This window comes from Paramormyrops kingsleyae, chromosome 6, assembly GCF_048594095.1.
Source record: "Paramormyrops kingsleyae isolate MSU_618 chromosome 6, PKINGS_0.4, whole genome shotgun sequence".
NCBI classification, from domain to species: Eukaryota; Metazoa; Chordata; class Actinopteri; order Osteoglossiformes; family Mormyridae; genus Paramormyrops; species Paramormyrops kingsleyae.
This window is the reverse complement of record NC_132802.1, coordinates 6,024,354-6,050,015: the sequence shown is the minus strand read 5'-3', so window position 1 is coordinate 6,050,015 and position 25,662 is coordinate 6,024,354. Positions and strand designations below refer to the sequence as shown.

General features: G+C 45.2%; 3 protein-coding genes across 3 annotated transcripts; 1 reads left to right on the top strand and 2 right to left on the bottom strand.

The window, feature by feature from the left end:
- Positions 1-2,122: 2,122 nt before the first annotated feature.
- Positions 2,123-4,578, bottom strand: ela2 (elastase 2). The gene is made up of 8 exons (XM_023841598.2): positions 4,509-4,578; positions 4,258-4,346; positions 4,050-4,150; positions 3,804-3,929; positions 2,983-3,119; positions 2,716-2,861; positions 2,334-2,486; positions 2,123-2,223 (listed from the first exon to the last, which is right to left on the bottom strand). Exons 1-8 carry the CDS (start codon positions 4,543-4,545, stop codon positions 2,206-2,208), a joined length of 807 nt encoding a protein of 268 aa, XP_023697366.1. The 5' UTR covers positions 4,546-4,578; the 3' UTR covers positions 2,123-2,205.
- A 2,064-nt stretch (positions 4,579-6,642) lies between these two features.
- Positions 6,643-9,344, top strand: ela2l (elastase 2 like). The gene is made up of 8 exons (XM_023841597.1): positions 6,643-6,718; positions 7,164-7,252; positions 7,350-7,447; positions 7,939-8,061; positions 8,151-8,287; positions 8,634-8,779; positions 8,931-9,083; positions 9,163-9,344. The coding sequence occupies exons 1-8, from the start codon at positions 6,679-6,681 to the stop codon at positions 9,178-9,180; spliced, it is 804 nt and encodes a 267-aa protein (XP_023697365.1). The 5' UTR covers positions 6,643-6,678; the 3' UTR covers positions 9,181-9,344.
- A 2,592-nt stretch (positions 9,345-11,936) lies between these two features.
- Positions 11,937-25,553, bottom strand: tmem51a (transmembrane protein 51a). The gene is made up of 4 exons (XM_023841637.2): positions 25,510-25,553; positions 24,715-25,020; positions 15,712-16,150; positions 11,937-14,916 (listed from the first exon to the last, which is right to left on the bottom strand). The coding sequence occupies exons 3-4, from the start codon at positions 16,080-16,082 to the stop codon at positions 14,538-14,540; spliced, it is 750 nt and encodes a 249-aa protein (XP_023697405.1). The 5' UTR covers positions 16,083-16,150; positions 24,715-25,020; positions 25,510-25,553; the 3' UTR covers positions 11,937-14,537.
- Positions 25,554-25,662: the final 109 nt, after the last annotated feature.

Sequence of the window (25,662 nt, the reverse complement as noted above, 5' to 3'; positions counted from 1 at the left end):
CCTTGTTGATGCTAGAGATCAGAGAAGAATGGGCCGACTGATTCAAGCTGATAGAAGAGCAACTTTGACTGAAATAACCACTCGTTACAACCGAGGTATGCAGCAAAGCATTTGTGAAGCCACAACACGCACAACCTTGAGGCGGATGGGCTACAACAGCAGAAGACCCCACCGGGTACCACTCATCTCCACTACAAATAGGAAAAAGAGGCTACAATTTACACAAGCTCACCAAAATTGGACAGTTGAAGACTGGAAAAATGTTGCCTGGTCTGATGAGTCTCGATTTCTGTTGAGACATTCAAATGGTAGAGTCAGAATTTGGCTTAAACAGAATGAGAACATGGATCCATCATGCCTTGTTACCACTGTGCAGGCTGGTGGTGGTGGTGTAATGGTGTGGGGGATGTTTTCTTGGCACACTTTAGGCCCCTTAGTGCCAATTGGGCATCGTTTAAATGCCACGGCCTACCTGAGCATTGTTTCTGACCATGTCCATCCCTTTATGATCACCATGTACCCATCCTCTGATGGCTACTTCCAGCAGGATAATGCACCATGTCACAAAGCTCGAATCATTTCAAATTGGTTTCTTGAACATGACAATGAGTTCACTGTACTAAAATGGCCCCCACAGTCACCAGATCTCAACCCAATAGAGCATCTTTGGGATGTGGTGGAACGGGAGCTTTATGCCCTGGATGTGTATCCCACAAATCTCCATCAACTGCAAGATGCAATCCTATCAATATGGGCCAACATTTCTAAAGAATGCTTTCAGCACCTTGTTGAATCAATGCCACGTAGAATTAAGGCAGTTCTGAAGGCGAAAGGGGGTCATACACCGTATTAGTATGGTGTTCCTAATAATCCTTTAGGTGAGTGTATATGGTTAAAAGTCCGTGGTTTGCTATGTCTCATTACAGTTATTTTCACCTTTTGTCCTTGCATATTGGTACGAATTAAGTTTTTGCTTTGTAAACATACTCCTTTTGGGAAAACACATGCTCCTTAAAGTAAAAGGTTTTTATTTATATTACATTCCATATTACAGCAGTATTGCAAAATTAATAAACACTAGTTTAAAAACCTAACTCACATCACCGTAAAAACAAAGCAGTAAGCCTGTACAAAATAAAACGTTGCTGGGTTGCACAAATAAATAAAAGTGAGGTTAGATAACAAAATTAATGGGCTGTGTAATTGCATAGCTTAACGCTATTGAATAAATATTTGAGGAAACTCAAATATTTATGTAAAGTTTACTAGTGAAGAATTTTAGCCATCCTTCCATAATGATTTATACAGTATGGGGAGAAAGCAGGTCTGTAGCCTCTCTCTCTCACACACACACGCACGCACGCGCTCACACATTGCGTTTATATCTTTGCGGGGACCGTCCATTCGTTTTTATGGGCAAAACCCTCATCCCAACAATGACAACCTTAACCCCAACTCAGCCCCAACCTAAACCATAAGTAACCGAACAAAATACATGACTTTTGGCTATTTTAGCTTTTTGATTGTAGTCACTGATTATTATAAAATGACGTTTTCCATTGTGAGGATCAGAAAAAATATCCCCACAAGATCAAAATCACAGGATTTTTATCACATTGTTGGACATTGGGTCCCCCCCCCCACCCTCCACACACACACACTTACAATGGGCAATTTAAAGTCAAACATTCACCTAACATATACATGTCAACCTAGCCGCAGTGAAAAAAGTGAAATGGGGTTTGAACACCCCGCAACCCTCAAGTACAAGGCAACCGACCGTGCTGCCCACTGCTGATAATAAAGTAAACGTGCGAGTGTCACACTGGGGCTCCACACTGTACACTGCGGCCACACTGAAACTTGCGGCCCCCATTTTTACATTTTTCTGAATGGGGGTGGGGATATAGATTCTGCCGGTCAGGAAAAAATTTTCATTATTGATATTATTGTGTTTACAGTGGATTTTTATTTCATGCTTAAAATTGTTTTTAAAATATTCTGAAAATCATCTTCCAGCCCCCCAGTCAGTGTCTCGTGATCCCATCAGGGATTGCGGCCCCCACTTTAGGGACCCCTGTGTCAGACTGTAGTGCAAATAAAGGAACCAGAGACATATAAGTAACTTGGGAATTTTAAATTATTTTATTGCATTGCTATTCCTCAACGCTTCACGGTACTTTTTGGCACGAGAAGTTCCACCCTTTAGTTTGTGGTCATCACCTGAGAAAAAGATAAATTAATTTTTTTAATTGGATTTGTTTTGTGATTTTCATTCATTGCAGAAAAACAAAATTGCCTAAATGTTCCATCCTAAGCTTGGGTGCACTTACGTTGTTGATCCAGCTGGTGTAGGCACTGACACGGGTGAAGACCGAGGGCTTCTTAGGGTAGTTGCATCCCAGGCTGGAGCCAAAACTGACAATACCTTGTACATCCCACTCGCCTTTGGAGTTCTGGCAGTTCAAGGGTCCACCAGAATCACCCTGAAGGACAGTATGATACCAGATAAGTCAGGGTCTGGAATAGTAGGACCAACCCAACAAAATCATTAATAATGTGCTTCATTTGGACTGACGGGTTGATGTGTTTTTCGTAAAGAACACTGCAGACCAGTGTAAAACAATTTAAACCTCATTCTAGTTTAAAAAGGTGGTGGAGAATTCCATGGATGTTTTTTTCAGACTTCAAATAAAAATAAAGAAGAAGCCTTACATTGCAGCTGGACTCCACTCCGTTCCCACCGGCACAGACCATGTTCTGGGTGACTAGGGTTCCCCACCAATCGGGCTTGGAGCAAGTGGCAAAGTCAACGACAGGGAGCAGGGCTTGCTGGAGGACGTCAGCGATGGGGCCATTGGCTGGGGACGTGCGAGCGCTAGGTTATCACTAACACTGCGACAGCTCAAAACAGTTTTCTACCATCTTTTTAACCTGATGATTCCTACTTGTCAGAGAACTCAATGACACTCGGTGACTTACTCCAGAGACGACCCCAGCCGGTCACGTAACAGGGCGCCTGGTTAGGCAGTATGTATCCGGAGGCTGGGAGGCAGGCGGGCTGAATGGTGCTTGTGACGGCGACAGCCTGCTGCAGCTTGATTAGAGCGATATCGTTACTGTAAGAGTAAACAGGAAAATGGCAGTTTGACCCGTGGAGTTACATGAAGGGTGTTTGGTTTCTTCATCACAAAAGGAAACTAAATCACAACATTCAACAACAAGCTATTTCAGATCTATGAAGCCCTTTTTTTCAGCTTTCCTCCCAAAACCACACACTTGGTTATATGCTGCATCCAAGGTTTATAGTTTTAAAAAATGTTCTTTATGTATCAGTCAACTACATAAAGGATCATCAATCTGTCTCTACAGGGACAAACACGTTCAAGGCAAGACTCGTTTGAGTCTGTGGCAAGATGTTTTGATTGAGGAAAAAAACACTGCAGGCTATGTTTTTAAATACCATGTCTGTGGTAAAAATGGAGTTTTGATCAAAATATCTGTCAGAATTCACCATTATGCTGACCACTGAACGACATGGATCATGGCCAGGGGCACCGTAAAAAGGGGGAACAGTTAGGACAATTCCAAGGGCCCCTGAGCGACAGGGGCCCTAAAAAATGTGTAATATAATATGGTTAGTCTGGATCGGGGGCCTAATATGATATGCCTTCATGGGGCCCACGGTCTGTAGCGACACCCCTGGTCATGGCCAGTATTTAACCTGCAACCTTCTGGGTATCAGATATCCCAAAGGATAATGAAGTGATAACAAAATGGTTCCATTTGAGTTTGAACTTTACCGAATCATCATAGGGTCCCACTTCTCATGCACAATGATCTTAGAAGGAGCGATGGCCACAGAGCCTGCCTCGTTGGTGACCTGCAGGTTCTCCTTTCCCAGGTACACTCTGTAGGTATTCTTGTTGCTGCAGCAGCAATAAGGAAAACACACGCATTGCTATCAAAACCATACTTGTCATTGAGTTATGCTACCCATCTCTGAAGACTGGAGTCAAATGAGAAAAAGGATGACATGAAGAACTTACTTGATGCAGTGAGCTGCTGTGAGGACCCATTGGCTGTCGATCAGGGTCCCACCACAGGTGTGGTGATAAGCACCTGTGCTGCCCAAGTACTGCAGAGAGATCTGTTGCATTATGGGAAACAAATAGAGCGAGGCCATTACTCTCCACCACGGACCATGCCCAGAGGGCCAAAGTAGTACAGCTGGATGCAGAAGATATTGGAACTTGCCTGCCAAGGCCAGCTATGGGGTCTAGCATCTTCTCCACCAACCACCCTGGATAGGATGGGGGGGAACGTAGGTTTCCCACACCCGTAGGCTGTAAAACGAAAAACAAGTGCCATCAAAAACCATGGTGATACAAACATCCAAATGGCTGTAAATGCAAGCAGAATTTGTGCGTGAGTTTTTGCACGTATTCAGTATAAAATACAAATTAAATTTAAAAAGTTTTAAATATTAAATGTCACGTCCTGCTTACCACCAACAACAAAAAGAGCTAAAACCAGAATCTTCATGGCTGCCTCTGTGTGGAGTGAATGCAAACACACCTTTTATACTTTGATCCAAGGGATGAAAAAATGCACGGAAAATACTGTGTGAAATTTCCATGCGTCGGGAGTGAAAGTATAATCTATTTTGAATAACCTTGGCGATAAACACATTTTTATCATGTAGTAGATGGGAGGCATGTGAGAATTCAGCAGATGGATTGATTTCCCTTAAGTAGAGTTATACTAACTGGATACACATAATAGAAACACTGACATTACAGAGGAGCAAAATATAGTTTTCTAATGTAATGTGCATCTACTACTTACTGAAATGGGCACAAAGAGAAGGGGCTTGTTGAAATGCCGATGTGATTTCAGACATCCAAACTTACCAGCATGGACTGTGGAAAGCATCTGAACAAGGAGAGGGGGACATTATGTCCACTTATATATTTGTTTTGAAAAACTAAGATACGACCTCCTACCAAACAAGTCGAAGGCTGCTCACCTCACAGTACAGATTTTTGATTCACAATATATATTGGGATTCAGCTGATGATGTAATATTAAATATACAGTCCAAAAATACAGCTGATTGGTGGGCCTGAAATCGCAGCTATATTGTTTGCCTTCCCTAAACGTGATGTTTTTCTTTTAAGAATACACAGGCATAATTCAGGCTTTTATTAATACAGTTTAACTTTAAAATTATTTGTATGTTATTTTATGCTGATAGTTCATCACTGCATTCTTAACGATACTCCAAAAGTCACCAGGTCGGGTCCCAGTGGCTGCCTGCTTCCGGGGGCTATGATTACCATCACAGACAGGAAGTCGGGGCTGACCGCACTTCCAGATACTGAACTGCTATTAAATTATTCATAAAAGTTCAATTTTTTCGATCTTCATATATACACGCATTTGTGAAGCTTAGTGTCAATCCCTCTTCAGGGGGGCTGCGTGTGGCTCAGTGGACTAGGCCTCTGTGCCTCTCATCAGCAACTCATTGGTTCAAATCCCATCCTCAGCAGGACAGTCACATCTCTCCTTGAACAAGGCACTTAAACCCCACCCCAGCCCAAATAAATGGTTTCCCTAAGCTTGGACACCAAGCTTCACATAGATGAGTTCATTAACATTTCCCAGCATGCTTCATGGGTTTTATAAATAGCCCTTGTATGTGTTTGCATAAATACTTGTGCTCCAATTGCCATGTGCCCTCAGTTGTGTCATGCGTGAGCTTTGTCTCATCCTTACGCATCTTTAGCCATCGTATAAATTACCCACCAGCTGTACACCATACTGTACAGTATCAGATCTCCCTAGCTTTCCCTGTTAGGTGTGTTGGTGCTTTTAAGGGCTTTAATAAAAGAATTTTATTTTATTTTATTTAATAAAAGAACTTTATTCTGCTCCTCATCTCTTTGCTGCCACCGTGATGCATGTCGGTGTGTGTGTGTGTTTGTCTGCATGTGTGTGTGTCTGTGTGTGTCTGTGTGTGTGTCTGTGTCTCAAAGGACAGCAATACCATATATGAAAAGAAACATTCCAATGTACTCACAAATAAAGTATCATTTAATTTTTCAAGCTATTTTTATATATATAGTGCTTTTTGTAAATGGCTTTACAGCATGGATTGGTAAGATTCTAACTTACAATATTCTCCTTAAATAGATCATCCTTCCATTTTTAATAACTGTTGCAGTGGGCATGAACAGCCTGGGTTGGCACGAACAGCCTGGGTTGGCACGAACAGCCTGGGTTGGCACGAACATTCTGGGTGGGCATGAACAGCCTGGTTGCCAGTCCATTGCAGGACAGACACTCACAAGCTATGGGCAATTGAGCGACACCAGTTTACCCAAACGTGTCTTTGGATTGCAGGAGGAAAACCCCTGTGAACATGCAGTGTTTCACTGGACGAAGATACTAAATTCAATGGTGGGAAATTTTAAGTCCAAATCATGTGGAACACAGCATTTGTGCCGATTAGTTAATATGTTGAGGGATACGCCATTAAGGTTACGGCTAAAGATAAAGACTCGCACCAAAAAAACTGTTGACGCAATCCTTCTGGGGAAATGATTAATCTGTCCCCAAAACCGTTCCAGAAATATATAAGTCCACGCGCCACTGAGAAAAAGTGAAGAGGCAAAAATGATGAAGTTTGTGGTCTTGGCTGTTTTTGTTGCTGGAGGTAAGTCTGTCAAGTGAATTTTCAATTTTCTCAGAATATGAGTAAGTTATTTGAGTTGCTCTTATATGATTTATCATAAAAATGCTTTCAAACAGTGAAATCATATGAAATATTTTACTTAACTAATTAATTGCTTTTTGAATAGGAAAGGGTAAGTTTTATCTACCATTCATTCAAAATATATTCAGACATTCTTTCCGGAGTGCTTTGGTTTATAAGGTGTGCTTTTTGAGTGATACTTTAGTATCTAACATTAAAATGATGCGCTGCACTTACTGGTTTTGTGTCAATGTTCATGCTCGTGCTGTTGAATGTAGGCATCACAAGCATTGTCCTGCAAACTGCATGCACGAATAAATGCAGCATGTCATGTAGAAACAGCTGTTCAGCCTTCATGAACAAGACACCAGACATTAACAGTGTGCATTTGCTCCCCCACCAAAAGCCTATGGGTGTGGCCTGCCCACTTTCCCCCCCATTCTGACAAGAGTGGTCGGTGGGGAGGACGCAAGACCCCACAGCTGGCCCTGGCAGGTAAGAGCAGGGTGGCGCCCCCTATCTGTCAGGCAGTATAGCGCGCTTGTTATCACACCCACCATGCGCATGTTTATAACATAATGGCTGTCCGCAGATCTCACTTCAGTACCTCAACAACGGTGAATGGCGCCACACCTGTGGTGGAACTTTGATCTCCAGTGAGTGGGTCCTCACTGCGGCTCACTGCATCAAGTAAGGCATCGTCCGGAGGCTGACCCTTTCCAGTAGAGAGATGTACAGTGTGTAAAGGCCACCTAGTGGTACCGAGGGGAACTACCCCCATGGCTGTGGGCAGTCAAGACGAGGGAAAACAACAGACACAAAAATCTATGCTATTTTTTTCACTTAATCATTTTTTTCTTTTTCTTTTTTAAACACAGACCTACACCAAAAATAATTTTTTAATTAAGTAATACATATTTTAAAATGTTTCTGGGATGAAGGTCAGCTTCATGCAGAGAAGCAAGAACCTTAAAGAACTGTAAACGAGAGATATCTTTTATAGTGATGTCAATTTGTTATAAAACTGTGGGCCAATTAACCAATTATTAACTGTGGGCTGATCATGTTCACAGGGCATGTAAAATGTTGTTTTTTTTTTTGGAATGTTAAACAAGTGTTGAATTTTGGGGTGACTTCCCTCAAGAAGCCATAGGTCATGTGATGCTTGTGTCATCCCACAGCAACCGCAACACCTACAGAGTGGCACTGGGGAAGCAGAACCTGGTGGAGGAGGAGCCTGGCTCTGTCAACATTGCCGCCGGCAAGATCGTTGTTAATGAGAAGTGGAACCCCCTGTTCATCCGGTGCGTGGGACTGAATTGAAAATCCATAAAAAGATGACAGCACCTCTCCAGCCCAATGCGGCACCTTTAACCCCCTGTGCTATGAGCAGGAATGACATCGCCCTGGTGAAGCTGGAAACTCCCGTGACCTTCACAGACGACATCAAGCCTGCCTGTCTTCCTGAGGCTGACGGCATCCTTCCCAACGAGACACCTTGTTACATCACTGGATGGGGTCGCCTCTACAGTAAGGCCGCTGCCCTGTCTGTCCAACATCTATTACTGCAGCAAAGTCAAACAGCCATCTAAACTGCTCCAATAATTATATGAAAGGAGCTAAGACAGTAATTTTTACATAGCTGACAAACATCTGCCTTAGGTTTCAGTATTTTCACTCTGCAGGTTAGCAGCAGCACCTAGTGATGGGCAAACGAAGCTTCATGAACCATTTGCTGTATTTTCTGACACCACTAGATGGCGATCTCTGTTAAAAAAAAGACTGAAGTCATGCACCAAGCTGGGCAGTCCAGCTTCATTTGGCCATTACTGGCAGCACCTCTTAACACTCTGTGGTCCCTTGATTTCCATTCTAGCTGGGGGCCCCATCGCTGACATCCTTCAGCAGGCTCTGCTCCCCGTCGTCAGCTACGAAATCTGTTCCCAGCCTGACTGGTGGGGTTCCCAGGTGACGAACAACATGGTGTGTGCCGGCGGAGACGGCGTCGTGTCTGGCTGCAACGTGAGTATGAGCACCGGCACTTCCTGTAACAAAAGCGTGGTCCCTTCTTGGAACCAGGTCCGATTTTATTACATCATGCTGAGTCTTAGTGGCTTCTGACCTCATGGTGAATCTTGGTGGCTTCTGACCTCATGGTGTGACCCCCAATCAGGGAGACTCTGGTGGCCCCCTGAACTGTCGCAGCGCTGACGGCTCCTGGGCAGTCCACGGCATCGTCAGCTTTGGCTCTGGCCTCAGCTGCAACTACCCAAAGAAGCCCACAGTCTTCACCCGAGTCAGTGCCTACATTGACTGGATGAACACGGTGAGTAGCGGCACGCCCCCCTAAGCCCCCCCTCCCAGCACCACAGGTGCAGTAATGAAGCCCCACTTCTTGTCCACAGTCCATGATGAACAACTAGGAAGATCCGAAGAATTAAAGCAAGATTCCCTGTTAATGTACCGGCATCTGTCTCTGATAAACTGACTAACTAAATAAACGGTCATATCCTTGTTGAAAAAAAATGTAAACATTCTTGCAGCATAAAATAAAATTCCAAAAAGATCATATAAACGTGAAAATACACTGTTTGGACATATTGCATGCAAATACAGTGATTGTGTGGGATTCAGCAAACACAGCTACACAACACGAAACACTTGGGCGATTAGATCGCCAGTGGATTGTACTACAGACATGGACAAACGGCCACTAAAGCATCCTGGATGCGTCCGACAAGGACATTACAATAACTATGTGTGAGTCAGTAACGACATATGAACAGAAATGTGTTAATGCCAATGAGTCTTGGCTGTCTACTTGTGATCTGATTGTCCAAGATTCAGTGTAACCAGGGCCTTTGACTTAAGAACATAAGACATTTACAAATGAGAGGAGGCCATTCGGCCCATCAAGCTCATTTAGGGAGAACTTAACTAATAGCTCTGAGTTGTTAAAATCTTATCTAGCTCTGATTTAAAGGAACTCAGGGTTTTGCGCTACACTAACAGGAAGACTATTCCATACTCTAACTACACGCTGTGTAAAGTAGTACTTCCTCAAATTCATTTTAAAATGTTCTCTTGCTAATTTCCACTTATGGCCACGAGTTCTAGTATTTAAACTAATATTAAAGTAGCCATTTGGCTGAACAGCACCCAAACCTGTTAGAATTTTATATACCTGGATCATGTCCCCCCTTAGTCTCCTTTGCTCGAGGCTGAACAGATTAAGCTCAGCTAACCTCTCCTCATAAGGTATAAAGGGTGCCAGGTGAATGCGGTAATTATCTGTTCTGGATAAACTGTAATTTTTACTTAGCTGGTTATAGTCCATGGTAGCACTGATCAAAGTTCCATGAACATTCAATCCCCACTAAACTGCCAATGACGTCTCAGTGACTGTGTCACAATAGCCACATTGTATAGTGATCAGGGTTACCCATCGTGCTCAGGAGACAAACGGGCAATGAATGACTCCGGGTTTAAAAGGCTGGAAAAGCCGTTAGAATCATGAATAATACTTTTGTATCACTAGATGGCAATGAACTTGTAAATCCTCAGGGAAAGGCATGGAAACGTGCCGCACGGGTGTCACACTGGGTGACGTGCCGCTCGGGTGTCACACTGGGTGACGTGCCGCTCGGGTGTCACACTGGGTGACGTGCCGCTCGGGTGTCACACTGGGTGACGTGCCGCTCGGGTGTCACACTGGGTGACGTGCCGCACGGGTGTTACATTGGCCTATGAGAAAGTGTCACTCAGTACGTTTACATGCACAGCGAAGTCGAGCTGCAGTTGGTTACAGCTTGACCACGCCTGTGATTACCTCTGCAGGAACGTGTGCATATCAGCACCAGAGGCAAGGAAAAAATGGAGGTAATCAGAAAGATACAAGAACCTAATGCAAAACAACACACAGTTTGGGGGATTAACACATTTTCCCGGAAAAATGTAACATTCCCATGTCACTTTAGCCCAAGCGATGCTCACTGCGCAGCCAAATAATTCTCATTTACTGGCCACTTTACTTGCTCACTTCACATTTCAACACACGCTCTACTGCTCACTTCTCCTTTGGCTTTGTTCTCAATGTCTCCCTTATTTTTTTAAGTTTCAAATAAAAGTGACTGAAAATGTAACACAATAAAATGCATGAATGTTAGGGGGGAGGGGCATGCAGCTCAGTGGGCTAAGCCTCTGTGCCTGTAACCAGAAGCTTGCTGGTTCAAGCCCAGCCTCAGCACATCTGCAGGTCCTTGAGCAAGGCCCTTAATCTTAGTATCTAGAAACACATAAGACCTCAAAATTTACAAAAACATCAGACTGGAAAATTGCCTTCTGCTGAGGGACTGACTTGAACCATTTCAGATATCACTTTATAGGCAGGAAATCACTTAAATACCTTCCATACATGTCGGCGTATAGCTGACACTGGCTGGGGCTCAAGAAATGAAGCAGAACAGAAAAGCCAAGAAAGTTTGCTGGACCCTGTTCAGTCTGGCTGTGTCGCAATACCTCCGGCACTTTCTGTGCAACCTCCTGATGTTTCTACTAGGAACAACAGCAGGAAACAAAACTACTGATAAGGTATTTATGGGGCTTGGATGCCTTCCATTATCACTAAAGGGCAGTAAATCACAGCATAGTGTAAAGCATCAGGCAGCATTTAGAATGATGGCCATTCCGGGAAAACAATGAAACGGCTTATTAAGCAGTAAGGTACAGTAAGGGGAAATAAAACTTTGCTTTACAATCAGTTGAAGTGGTAGTAAGAACATAAGAAATTTACAAACGAGAGGAGGCCATTCGGCCCATCAAGCTCATTTGGGGAGAACTTAACTAATAGCTCAGAGTTGTTAAAATCTTATCTAGCTCTGATTTAAAGGAACCCAGAAATTTAGCTTGTGCTACACTAGCAGGAAGGCTGATCTCCCACCCAAAGTTTGGAAACAAAAAAAAAAAAGAGTGGAAAGTGTTCTGCATTTAGAAAAACAATAACTTCAATCTGAAGTTCTTCCTTGTCACGTTGCAAAACAACTCTGGCCTCCAGAGCTTTGCAAACGTAATATAAATTAAAATTTAAAAATAAATTAAAAATCAATCCAATGTGTTTTGAAAAATGTGCATATTTAAAAGGATGAACAAAAAAGAAACACAATTGGGAAGCTGCAGAATCTATTTTCAAAAAGCACATTTATTTTTCACTTTCAAAAAAAAAATGCTGGAATAAATACAATCAGTTATAAAAGCGATTTACGCTACAAAAAACCAATTCTAATACATAACCTCATTTAAAAAAATACTCATGCTAAAAAAACACAGCCACAGTGTGGGCCTGTTTTCAACAGTAGCATAAAAACATTTCCAAGTGGACATCGGTTTACAAAATTCATGTCGCCACGTTCAACAGAAACAGTTTCTTCTTGTAATATAAACAGAAGCTTGAGAAGGAAAGGTCATCCTTTATCGCACAGCTAGATAAACACGGTGCTTATGATCTTTACAGAGATCTCTGCAAAGGATTCAACATGGTGCTCGCATACAAAAGGTCAACTGGTCAGGAATGGGTGAATTGAAATGTTTCTTTTTTATTTAAATCTGGCCACAAGTGAACACCTCATTCCTTTATGTACAGTTTCCCTACGATTCAAAACGCAAGTCAGGAGTGATACAGAACAGGCGTTTCACCAGCTATTAATGTCAGACAGACAGACAGACAGACAGACAGACACACACACACACAGTGGAGTTTGAACAGACACATTCATCCGGGGAGAGTAGAGCTTGAAGCACCGGAGGTAACAGTGGATTGTGTTTAACTTTTATTTTCATTTCTTAACTGGACCACATATTACCTTCAAGGAACTGCATGCATGGGCAGATAAGTCTAGGAGTTGGGGGATCATGACAGGAATCAGGAGATTATCCAGCAGCCGGACATCCAACCCCTGACCCAGGAAACAGTCGGTTTAGGGCAGTGGATTCTGCTTCAGGGGCTGCACTGGCTGTCACTGCACCTCAGCTCTTAACTGCTGTACTGAAGTTGTAAGGCGTCCAAGTTCTGGTGCTCCAGATGCAAGAACATGGAGACACTGAGGAAGATTTGGGGGGGGGGGGGGTGGATTTACGACTATTTTAGACATCGCTCAGGGATAACAAATCCTGAAGCATCTGGCCTTTTGACGAGTGCTTGATTTTAACAGGACAAATGAAGCAGCCCCCACTACAGACTGGGAGGCCGTTGAAAGCCTGTGCTCCTCCAGGGGGCCCCATAGGCCAGTAAGGAGAGTGTCTCATTTATGCTGGAACTGCATTTATTACTGCACCTTATAGAGTATGGATGCCAGATTAAGATTTACTTGTCAGTTACTCTGGCATTCTGGAATGGCAAGGCACTTAATTTGGAAATGTAAAACAAATCTGCTTCTCTCCTTGGCTGAAAGAGATCCCCAAAGTGTCACTCCAAATATTGTGCAACAAAGTTAGTGTCACGCCCTGCCTAGCGACTGAAATACAGAAGGTAGACTTTAAAAAGGAGGCGTCATTAACAGAAAATGTTGCATGAATACAACACAAGGACTAATGTTTGAAGTCGCTACAGGCAGCAGCGAGTAGCGGATTGGCTGCGAGCGAGTCATAATCACAAGTGCCTCGTGGGACATGCAGCCGACAAAAACCGGCACCGGACAACACAGCTGAAGGGGGGGGGGGTGGTCCTGAAGGAAAATAATGAGAAGCAGGAGGAGGCCTTTGGCCCACACAAAGGGGGACCGTGAAGACCAAAGCCAGCACATTTTTCACGAGGACAGGAAGGAAGGCAGTGGCTCACCGTCCATCATCCTTTGAAATTAAGAGCTTAAGCATGAAGAAGACCCCTCCCCAAACACAAAGTGCGCAGTCCATTCTTCACGTCAACCACGTAACCACTCTGAATCACAGTTTCCTTCTTAATCAGACATTTTCTCTGGAAAACTCTTTCCATACAAGCTTAAGGAAAAAACTAGCATATTTACAAACCTTTGCTCAGCATATTAACCCTGTCACACACATGCATGCTCACACACACACACCTTATTTTCTCTGAGGACGAGAATACAGTGATTTCTAGACTTAAATGAAAGTACCCATTTAAGTGCATCCATAAATGTATTTCATATTGTACGACGAGTAAAATGATTCAAACGAATCCCTTCTGTTTCAGCCACAGAGCTGCATTTCCCTCCCATTACACTCTTCAAAGTAAAACACTCAATATGCAAACTTTTGTTTGTATGGGGGGGGTGGTGGTGCTCTCTTAGAGCAACTAGACGGCCGACCAGAGCTGCACCATCCCCTGAGGCTGAGAATAAATATGCCACTTTATTTCCTCTAACATTATGTACACTTCATCCAGGACATTACACACAGTCAACTACATCTTCAGTGGGAAAGGGTGAGTTTCACAGGGGAAGTAAGAAGCAAGCCCACGGCACAAAGGCACACCGTGGAGTCCAGTCATCTTCTCGCAGGAGGAGGTGACAGAAAGGTGCGACCTGCCATGGGCAACCAGTCACATTCAACACCTGAGCACAGCCCCGAGAATGAAGGCGGCAGGTGGAGGAGGCTTGCAAGCAGGGGTAAAGGGGGCGGGGCCTGCTGGGTAAAGGGGGCAGGGCCTGCTGGGTAAAGGGGGCGGGGTCTGTGATGGAGTAGTGAAGGGGCGGGGCCCTGCTGGTAAAAGAGGCGGGGCCTGGCATTGATGAGAGATGCCGTCCAGGTGATCGAGCACTTGAGTCCTTCAGAGCTCGGGGAGCTTTTCCTCATACTGCGGAGGGGGGGTGAGCGGTTCGATGGTCAGAGGACCAGCCTGCAGGGGAGGGTGTTCCAGATGCAGCTTTTCAGACTTGATCCGGCGCACCTTGAGGGGGAGGAGCTTGCGTCCGGTCCGGCTGTGCTGCCGTCCCACCTGGCTGGTAGGAGCCGAATCCGGCAAAGGACCGTGACCGTCGGTGGAATTGTCCTCGGGGCCCCAGTCCTCCCGGGAGTCCACCAGGTCGTCATAGGACGGTAGCTGGGAGGCGCTGTGACGCAGGTTGCTCTGCCGCACCGGGTACTGGCCGCTGCCCACTGCCTCTTCGTAGCTCGGCACGTCATAGCTGGCAGCCAGCTCCCTCGCCCTGCGTGCAGTGACATCATCATTTAAACAAAGCGGCCCCACAAAACCATCACAAGCTACAGAAAAACTTTGAGAAAAGAAGCCTTTGTCCTCCGTGCACATTGGCTGAGCTCCTATCAGACTCCTGCAGATTTACAGATTTCACACTCTCAGTGCGAATGTGTCAGGGAAGCCCCACAGCAATGCGGGGACACACTTCACGAGTCACATACAGTTCCGTCAGCGGCCACAGCTCACTAGCAGTGAAACTGTGCCCTGTGGCCCCCCCCAAGGGGGCTGTGCACGAGGCTGCAGACACACCCAGACACACCATAAAAGGGCAGGTAGCTATTCCCACAGGTGAAACAGAGGAACTGCACAAGAACAAACAAACAAAGGCGTGAGTGTTATGCCTCTCTATTCCACCCCCCCGCCCCCACCCCTGTGATGCTTCTCTTAATCCGATTTCGAAATAACAGAAACAGCTGATGAAGGTAAAACCAGGTCATTTTAAAACAGGAGCCGTAGCAACGCTATCTGTGTACCATGTTCCAATGTCCCATCCAGGTCATCTCTGCCCCCCCCCCTCTTACAAGCAGGCCGTAAACTGCCCCATCATCAGCGATCAGAGGCCCTTAGTGGGTGTGGTGGTAGGGGGGTGGTAACAGGTTTTATAGAACACATTGCCTCCCCACCAAGGGACATACTTGTCAAGCCAAATTTATACTCATTTATGGTCAAAGAACAAACAGCAAACCCCTTTGTTTCATTCTTTAAAAATAGTCTAAAATGTAATTGCAAAGAGCTGAACACTCACACGGAGGCGCTGTTGCCCTGCTCCACAGCACTGATGTGATCCTGGAACTGTGGCTCCGGGGTCTGGCCCTCCCACTGCTGCCGGTGCTGCTTGTTGCGCACGCCCAGGCAGAAGGACAGCATGAGCATGCCCACGCCGCCGCCCGCCAGGATGAAGGCCACCGACGAGGTGCGGCCCTTGGCCTCCAGGCCGCCCCCTCCTGGCCGGCTGCTGTTACGCGTGGCTTCGGAGGGCACCATGCTCCACGCGATCATGACCACGCCCAGGGCAATAAGCCCCACGCCCAAGGCGCACAGGGCGTACTGGGACCCCGAGCTGCTGCCCCCCGTGCTGGGCGAGGGGCTGGGCGAGGGCCGGCCGCTGAAGCACATGTGCAGCGCTGGGACGTGCCCGCTGGGCTCTGACGGTCCGCGTCCGACCCGCGAGCCAGAACGGCAGCCTGCAGGGGGGGCAGAAGGGTGACGCCGCGGCTGAAAGACCAGCATCAGCGAATGTACAACCGCGTGATTAAGAGGCTGAACACTGGTTCAGCTTATAGCAATGACAGAACCTCAAAACTGCATTTAACAGACAACTGCTCTACAGACAGCTTAGCGACATGATGAATCACTTGTCACTCCCCAAAAGCACACAAACATCAAATGACTAGACTGCAAAAGACAGCTAGACTCAAAATGAACGCAAAGGCTGGCACTGAGAAAGAAAATGGTGGAACCTTTTACAAAAAAAATAAATAAAATGCATTGGGGAATGAATCTGATTCAAAGAAACCAGGGTTAAAGTGCCCTGCCGTCCTTAAGAGGAGAGATCCGTCTTTACCAGCCCAAGGCTTTAATAATCAATATGTGATAAAGGGTGGTTTTCTTCCTTAGAAATTCACTTCCTTAGAAATACGTTTCTTCTTTCCATCAGGAATGCAAGAGGCTCCCGTTGGCACGGCAACAAGCCAAGGGAGCCAGGATTTGCTGAATGCGGCGTTTCATTTGTCCCCTGGCGACACGGCAGCTGGAGGGAAGCGACAGCACCTGCGTGGAGGGGGGAGAGACCCCCACCAGCCGTCCGGGCTCTCAGGGGCCACGTCCTCCCTGCTGCGGGGCCTGGGCACACACACCAGTCAAAGCTGGCTACTCAGCCCCCAGACTCCCAAACCGCCAAGAGAAGACTGGCAGTTCAGCCACACCCAAAACAAGGGAGAGAAGGTCCCAGCCGATCAAGCATCAAGAGACTAGATACAAACTGCGACTGCATACAGGATTAGGCTGAAATAATCAAAAACTCCTTTTATTTCCTTCAAGAGCAGGGATATAAAAAGCAACCTTAATATGACCTGAAAGTTCAAGACACCAGCTCTAGCATCTACGTAGTAATTACAGAATCTACTACATTCTACATGTGAATACAAGAAAGCGAATTCATACTTACAAAAGCCTAAACTGAAAGGAAAGACTAAACCCTAGAAGCAGAAGATTAAGTAATTTTGAAAATTGTGCCCTTCGGGTTTCTGCAGCAAACCCAGCCTAAGCAGACAAAAGGCATTAGTAGGACAGGCCTCTTCAAGCCCCCGCCCTGACTAGCCCCCGCCCTGACTAACGCGGCAGGCATCGCTGGTGAAGAGCCAACGTTGGCTTCTCAGGAACCCTTCAATCGGCCGAGGACGCAAGCAGCAATCAAGCAGCGAGGGGGAGAACCTGACTCACCCGTGCCGACCGCAGAAGAACGAGCACAGGTAAGCCGGCGGGAGGGGAGGGAGGGCCAGGGACTGTCCCCGAGGACACGGGGGTGGGGGTGCTCAGGGGTTTGGCTGGGGGGTTACACAATGCGGCGACTGCAACAGAGCCTACTTCAAGACGTGGCGTGCAAAGCATCGCCCAACCGCACCAGACACGTGCTCACTGTTCGCTTATTTGTTCATGTCATTTTTGTGGGAGAAAAGATCTGCCCTAAAGAGGCGAACTGGAGTGCCTACATAGAAACAGGTCTGCACACAGATCCATACCTACATACTTATCACAGGATGCGGGCATCACTTTGAGCAAGTCGGGTAACTGGGAAGGATGAATTCAGCCAAAAGCAGGAAGAGGGATGAATTTGTGAGTCACCCTGATGCAGGATCAATTTCAGCACTGCGTTCCTGAGACTCATACTCGGGCGTAACAACCATAAAAACCCCGGGACGTTTTGGCTTACTCTGAGTATTAAAAATACTGGCAGAATACCAGCAAAAAACTGATCAGAGACAGTGGGGTGGACTGGGGTGCCAGACACCTCATTATTAACTACACAAAAAACAGGAAGTGCTCCAAGTCTGGGTGGTTGCTCCGGGGCGGGGGGAGTCGGGGAGTGGCTATGGTGAACCAGTGAGCCTTTCACAGCCAGTCGTCTTCAGGAGAAACTCCTGTCAGGGAGTAACAGCCGGATCCTTCTTAGCTCCTCTCCTCCTCAGAGTCACACGCTTAAGCGCAGCCTGAGGCCCTCGGATGGCCGGGGCTCGATCTGAAGAACGCGGCACGCCGTCGGCTGCCAGCGCGGTGCCGACACGCCTGAGGCTGTTACCTTACGCCACGTTAATTAAGCTGATCGGAGAGTTAACGAGAACAGCCTCCGACAGAAGCCAAGTTCTAAAGAAAACTCAGGCCATCCATTTTGTTAGTTATGAAATGGTTACATCCAAAAAGAAAAACTGTAGATGACTAGACATCAGGCCTCCTGAGGTACAGAAATGGTCCTGGACCAAATTAAAACAGGGCTACTTCTACCTGCATGTCACTTTACATTACCATACAGCGGACCTCAGGCAGGAATGAGCATTAGTGAGACCACACCCCAGCAAAGCTCATAAGCTAACAAGAATGCTACATAAGATCTGCCTCTCATAGTCCATGAGCCCCTGCGGAGTTTGGCAGGAAATACCCGTCATCCGCGGGCTGATGGACACTCCACCCCATCCTCAAATAACGCTTCTCTGTCCCTGGGATCTGCAAAATAAGTCTTGCATCTCCTTCAAATTTAATCACGTTATTCAAGGAGCTTCTTGCGGTACAACAACAATTGCATCCAAAGTAGAGCCTGATAGGATTAGTATTCTAAATTAATTGCAAATATTTCCAATTCACAAAGGCATCTGAGCAATGCCCACAACTCAGACATATGAAACCACACAAGACCACGTCTCCCGTTTCATAGTGTGTCGTGAGAGACCTCAGGCAGCTCACGAATCTGGCTACAAACATGCTACTGTGGCAAACATTCCCAAAATTATGCCATTAGATTTCCTCGACACTATACCAGTTTTATCAGTCTTCAGGAAGCAGATTCCACTTTTAAAACTGTAAAGAAAATCTATTAAGAATAAATAACTTCATGTGCCATTAATGAGCACCAATGAACACATTCTGGAGCAGCGTTTCCCAGGTCACATTTTCGCTCCCTGCCAGCTCACATTTTCGCTCCCTGTTAGCTCACATTTTCGCTCCCTGCCAGCTCACATTTTCGCTCCCTGCCAGCTCCCAACACAGGTGAATGGTGTTCTTCATTGTTTGGTTCCGGTGTGCCAAAACGGGAACTATTTTGATTGTTCCCATAATGAAACTGCAATACTCCTTTGGTTTTCCCCTAATGTCCGCTTCCGTTTCTGTCCACCCCTCAAAGTGGAAGAGCGTCTGTCAGTGTTACAGCCCAGGGCCACCCGTTTCCATAAGGGTTTGTTGTTGTTTTTTTTTTTTTTGTTCTAAATCAGATCGCTCACGCCTTCAAAAAGATCAGTGTCATTAAGTTGAATTTTTAACTGATTGTTCGACACTGAGCTGCCAACTGAAGTAGTGGGATGATCCTAATCACACCAAGAACTGTTAAATGAAGTATATTTTAGCATAACAACATGAAGCGGGTAATGAAACATTTTCTGTCCATATTCCAACATACCTAACCTAAGCAGGGTCATGGGAAATAGGAAGTTCTACCCCTGAAAATTGCCACAGCCATATCTGTGATTTAAATTATGCTTCTTTATTTGATATATTTGTCAAATAAATGCTAAATGAGTAGGGGAACTGACAGGTCCAGGCCGGAGAACAATAAAAGCGGCCTCAACGATCTATTTTGCTCACCAACTCAAACACGCAGTGGCTGCCAATTAATTAAGAGCTTAAGTAGAAATCAATGTCCACACAAGACTGCCAGAAGTTTACATGTAAGGGGGGGGGGGGCTCAATTAACTGATAAATCAATTATAAACATTTCACAGATACAGCTGATGGGGCTAGTTATAGGGGCTAGGATGAGACTGTAGCCAAATCATTATTTCTAGTTATTTTATATTGATATACGGAATTCTGAGGTTCCAGTACATGTCTTGCCATGACTCTGAAAATGTATTCCTGGGGTCTGATGGTAGAAGGAGCTGGCAGAGACGCAAAAAATTTATTACCTAACCAAGGTATGACTGCACGTGTCTGAACAAAGAGGGACACAGAGCTATGGAGGACGCCATGCGCCCTGTTCAGCTGAAGCGGAACTTATCCGCAGTAATGTATGTGGAATAAGCAGAGGTGGAAAGTTCAGGTCCAGACCAAGGTTTTGTTTCAACCAACCAGCTGAGTACTCTGGGACTGTGGCTCTTTGAGCTCAACTAGCTGGTTGAAACAAAACCTTGGTCTGGATTTGTACTTTCTGGACTTGAACTTTCCACCTCTGGGAATCAGCTCCAGACACGCGGCCTCGTCAGTACCCTGTGAACTGGTTACAGTTGCGTACTGTGCAACCAGTGAGTTATTGTGTTGCGTTTTAAAGCAGTCAGGGGAATAATTCTGCATAAAAAGTACACAGATACAGATAAATTAGATAACATTCTGCCCCTATTACTCATGACTGCTGTACGCCAGGTGAACCCAAAATAACACAAGACCTTGGTATAGCCTTGACTATTTTCGGATCTGTAACGAGTACGACTTAATGGTTATATTCATTATTCACTCACTCATTTTCTATACCTGCTTGTCATACACAGGGTCGGGGGGTCCTGAGCCTATCCGAGGAGCAACAGGTGCAAGGCAAGGAATAACTCAGGACAGGGAGCCAGCCCAGTCATTATATTATGTTATATATAGTTAAATTCGATTATATAAAAACGTGTTACACACGTATGCCATTCTCTAATAAATACGACTCCTTGTTGAGTGACTACCTGGGTTAGCATCCATTTGCAAATATGGCCATAATAGAATTCATTTTCCGAGGAATGTGCACATTTACAGCCAAATTTTGCGCGACTGTCAACAATGCAGTGTGAGATACTTGAAGAAGAATGTACAGAACGTCGTTAAAGTTCTACTTCACGAAGGATCAAAGTAATGGAGTCTGGAAGGTAAAGTCGTAAGTACAGTGGCGTCACACCTAGGCTACTGTGATTTTCACTTGGAGACCATCTGAGTTAACGACCAGGTAGTCGGAATGGGTCACTAAACGAGGACGAGGACTGGTTGGAGTGTCATCGGCCGGCCAGAATGTGGGGGAAAATGAATGACTAACCTCAATATACTTTGCATTGTCAGCGTGTATACTGTCACATTTTATCTTAGTCATGAATACTGCTTTCTGCCAAACTACAAGGCGAGTAGCCTCACTGTCCTTGATCACACCTGAAGCGTGAAGCCTTGTCCAGCCGGCCCCTGCCAGCACATTCAGGATTACGAGACACGCGGGTGACACTTAGGACTCCCGGGGCGGGCCGTCGGACACCTCGCCGTGACACACCACCCAAGACCTGGCATCATACGATGGCAGAGCTCAGAAATGGCTCCCCCCGCGGGGATTACAGCTTCTCCAAGCAGACGAAGGGATGTACAGTGGGGGGGGGTTATCTTCACTGTCTCTGTGCAAAACACACAGCTTATGGTAGACAGGCTAATGCTAGTACTTCAACTGGGGACAAAAACAGGTGCGAGTACTCCCCTTGTCATGGAACTGCAGGTGCGAGTACTCCCCTTGTCATGAAATAGCAGGTGCAAGTACTCCCAGTCAGTGTTCATTGAGAAGTACCAGTACTTTGATGGGAAAAACAAAGAGGCGGCGGTCTGCACACCGGTGAGAACTGGCCCACTTCTAACACTGATTACTACAAACCTGCTGTTTACTTTCAACAGACCAGAAAAGGGCTGTCGCATTTGAAAGCCAGATTACATACGGCACTGGCGAGAGTCAGGGTGACACTAACTGCAACTTCATCTCACCAATTATCTCATTGTAGTTCTGCCTCCCATCTCATAAATATCAGCCAAAAGCATTTTGAGTCAAAGGTCCTGTTCATTGCATTGTACAATAGACTTCTTTTCACAAAGAACAACCAGTTCTCTTATTGCTGACTGAGTGCCTAACCAGATCTCTACATGCATTTCCCTGAAAACAAACTCCAGTTAAGACACCTTTAGAAGGGAAAATTAAAGGTAAATACTGACAACAACCCTGGCCAACTAGAAAACAAAACAAGAAATAGGCTTTAACTTTTATTAACTATACATACATTCAACTGGCACGGTAAAGCATATCATTAAAGACATTTCTCTTTAGTCTAAACTCATCCATCTGTTGTCTTTTCTGATAATAGTGTCATAGTATAGTAATTTGTGCTAAAGTTAATCCAGGATATATTACAAGTTGGGGGAAAAAAGTCTGCTATTTCTACGGAAATTTAGGTAAACAAAAACCGGGTTTTGCTCTTAAAGCAGCGCCGTCTCTATGTGCCTTGAGAATCAGAAAGTGCCAAAAAAACTGTATAATAAGTCTGATCGGAGAAATCTTAACAATGGCACATTATTTAACAAGTCAGAAAGATAAATAATAATGCAGTGTTCCCTATCTCCATCATTCTTCTAGGTCAGTGCTGCCTGAGCACAGGAAATTAAGATGGTATTCATTAAAAAACAGAAAGTATAGTTCTCATTACTCATAGTTTTGAAAGCACTCATTACTCTGTTTGCTGCAGAAGGCGAGCATTAGAATAATTAAATGTAGAGTTTAAGGATGACACAGAGGGGGCAGATTAAGTTCTCCGCCACGGTGCTGGTCAGTCCTGTAAGGCGCCAATTTCTGGAGGAATGCCACCTTGCCAGCCAGTTTCACTTTACCTTGGACAGGGGGTGCCACACTGGCAAGGACCAGTACTGGGGGTGGTGGTATAACTTGCTGGGTTGGGTTGAGAGCTTGGAAGGTGCTGGTGGATTGATTGGCCAGTTTGGATCAGGGGGACCTGATTCGATCTGTAGGGGTCCTAGGCTATGGCCTATCATTAATCCTTCCCTGAGGACAAGGCAACATGTTTGAGTTAGGGGTGGGCCAGGGAATTATCCTATTTTTATTGTTTAGAATTGTGTTTTTTTTAAGAGAACTGTTTACATGCATGATTCAACAGTTGAACCGCTGCCACGGTGCACATGTTACTTCCAGCAGAGGACAAAAGGCCAGCCATCCAAAATCTAATTGGAACAACCTGGGTTTTCAAAACAGGGAAATCTACCGGGAAAGTATTGGAAGTGCCCTTCGTTTAATTTTTAGAAACACTAATCAGAGACTGAAAAGCACCGTGCCATAAAATCGCTGCCCGGCTCCGATCGTATCCCTCACTGTGATCCAATTTGTTAACCACCAGTCCGAGCGTCTAGCAGTTTACAAAACAAGTTGTACCGTTTTTGGGTTAATTGCATGCTTTTCTTAAACCGTCTTTTTAGGTGAGAAGACACAGATACATGGCGTAGCGGCTGCCCCCTTTGTTTCAGCGTAGAGTCCTTCAATTCCTGCGGTACAAAGGCAGGGAGGCGGGGAACCGCACCGCACCGGGGAGGCCGGCGACAGAACAAAGCATGTGCGCTTCTGGCATCTTAAAGGCAGACAATAACCCCTCCATGACTAACGGCATGATAGAAACGTAATATAAAGGAAAGGCCACATTATACTGCCCGCCACACCGTGTGGATTTGCACGTCGACCACGAGCGGAAAATTATTCCGATACTGATATTATCTTTAAAGCGATCGGGCATTTCGTACTCAGGATCTTGCAATAATGTGCAATCGTGGGAACTTCACAGAGATCCAGTCCTCTTAAGTAAAACCGGCAATATTTGCATAATAACGTGTCGGACAATAAAGACACCCTGGCAGAGGCGGCTGAAAAGGCGACTTTTGGCAAATAGGCTACACGCATGGTAGCGCAAGACTTTAGATGAGACTGAAGGGATAGTAAAATGACCACTTGGGTTGTGAATAATGCCGGATGGGTATCAGATGCTGGTATGGAAATGACAGAAAAAGAACTGCAGAACTAAGCAAAACGCTGGTTTACACACGTCCCGGTTTTCTTATGTCATGGGAAACTTTCACTGTATGGTTTAGAGAGTCATGAGTCGGATACAACCAAAACAAAGTATATAACGAAGACAGAATCAAAACAAATACATTTTAACTGAAGATGCCTTACACTGGGCATACCTAACCTGGAAATCTATAATGCTGTTTAAAACGGTAGTGTCCACTGATACAAGACACATGTGTTCATATCTGACACTGTGCTAAGATTTAAGTGAAATTTGAATATCTTAACATATGGAGTAAATCAAAATTACACGTCGATTCGCTGTTATAAAACACTAAGTAACCATAATGGTCGAACGGGAAGTCCATTGTTCATTGTACAATATAAATAGTCAGATAAGTTCTATATAGAACAATATGAAATATGTTTTATTGATTTTGAAACAATACATCAAATATGCATTGTTCTGGGCGTTTTGTGACACGGAACCCCCCACCCCCCATCAGGAACTTTTACAAGTGCATCGAGAGCGTCCAGCTACTTCAAATTTCGCTCCGAGCGCCGCCGATGAAATTTCCTAAAGTTAGCAGGCGGATCATTAGAGACATTGTTACCAAATTGAGAAAAGTAACCCTGAGGGAAACGAAAGAGGCATATGAATGGTCCTGATAAGCAGAGACACCCGCAAGCTGCCCTTACCTGACTTTCTCTGTATTTAGCGGTTCTCTGGTTCCATTCCACAAACAAAGGGATCTTCTGCTGCGCCAGTACTTGCTGCCGTTTCAGCGCACGAAGGACGGGGAGCTCCGCCCGCCTGCTAAAATATCGGCTTTCCGCAGCTTTCTCTGTCCTATATTTTAGGCAGAATAAGGTCGGCTTTGTCCAAATTCCGCCCAGCGCAGCAGATAGGCGTCTTCCTTTACACTCCCCATAAAGTGTTAACTAGTCCCCCCCAGGTCTTAGAGTACGTAGAGTGCAATTTAACTCCTTATCAATGATCTTCAGCTAAAATGGGAAAGAAAGAAAATAAACGCTTATCGTCCCTGACAATATGCCTAAAAAGATGCGTGTGGACTAACACGTTATCCAAGCAATATTATATATTATCTTGTAATATAAAGCAACAGCATTTTGCTTGAAGCGCTTTGACATCTAAAGTGTGCACTAGCTACTATTATACAACATTATCAATAGACTATAACGAATAGGCTTAGTCGATACTGTGTATTTAGCTGTTGTGTGATTCTCAATACAGCTGGTATGAGCTGGTTTCAGCTCATCCGAATGTTACAAAAACGTAATATCAATCTGTCCGCACCCTCCAAGCACACAGAAGAACCAAACACAAATCACAAGTATAGAGTGACTACTAGGATCTTTTAGCACAAGACTTGATTATCTTTTTTTAGTGACAGAATTCTTTTCATGCATACTTTTATGGACTCGATCTCAAAGGGCACGGAAAGTGAGCTTGTCCACTGAGACGGGCATCACCTGCTCAAGGTGAAACACGGGTAGATTCCACGTGCCCCAGTGACGTCTCATTTGGGCACCTCAGGGATCCATGTCATCCCGCAGAAATGCACACTCACCATGTTCGGTGGAGTTTTTCATTGTACGGTGCCTGCGTCCCCTAAACAGTTATAC

Coding starts and splice junctions, on each gene's coding strand:
- ela2 (XM_023841598.2), bottom strand. CDS start 4,545: ATGAAGATTCTGGTTTTAGCTCTTTTTGTTGTTGGTG. Junction 4,347..4,508: donor AGCTCTTTTTGTTGTTGGTG/GTAAGCAGGACG, acceptor TTCGTTTTACAG/CCTACGGGTGTGGGAAACCT. Junction 4,151..4,257: donor CCCATAGCTGGCCTTGGCAG/GCAAGTTCCAAT, acceptor ATAATGCAACAG/ATCTCTCTGCAGTACTTGGG.
- ela2l (XM_023841597.1), top strand. CDS start 6,679: ATGATGAAGTTTGTGGTCTTGGCTGTTTTTGTTGCTGGAG. Junction 6,719..7,163: donor GGCTGTTTTTGTTGCTGGAG/GTAAGTCTGTCA, acceptor CCCCACCAAAAG/CCTATGGGTGTGGCCTGCCC. Junction 8,288..8,633: donor TGGATGGGGTCGCCTCTACA/GTAAGGCCGCTG, acceptor TTTCCATTCTAG/CTGGGGGCCCCATCGCTGAC.
- tmem51a (XM_023841637.2), bottom strand. CDS start 16,082: ATGTGCTTCAGCGGCCGGCCCTCGCCCAGCCCCTCGCCCAGCACGGGG. Junction 14,917..15,711: donor CAGGGCAACAGCGCCTCCGT/GTGAGTGTTCAG, acceptor CACTGCACGCAG/GGCGAGGGAGCTGGCTGCCA.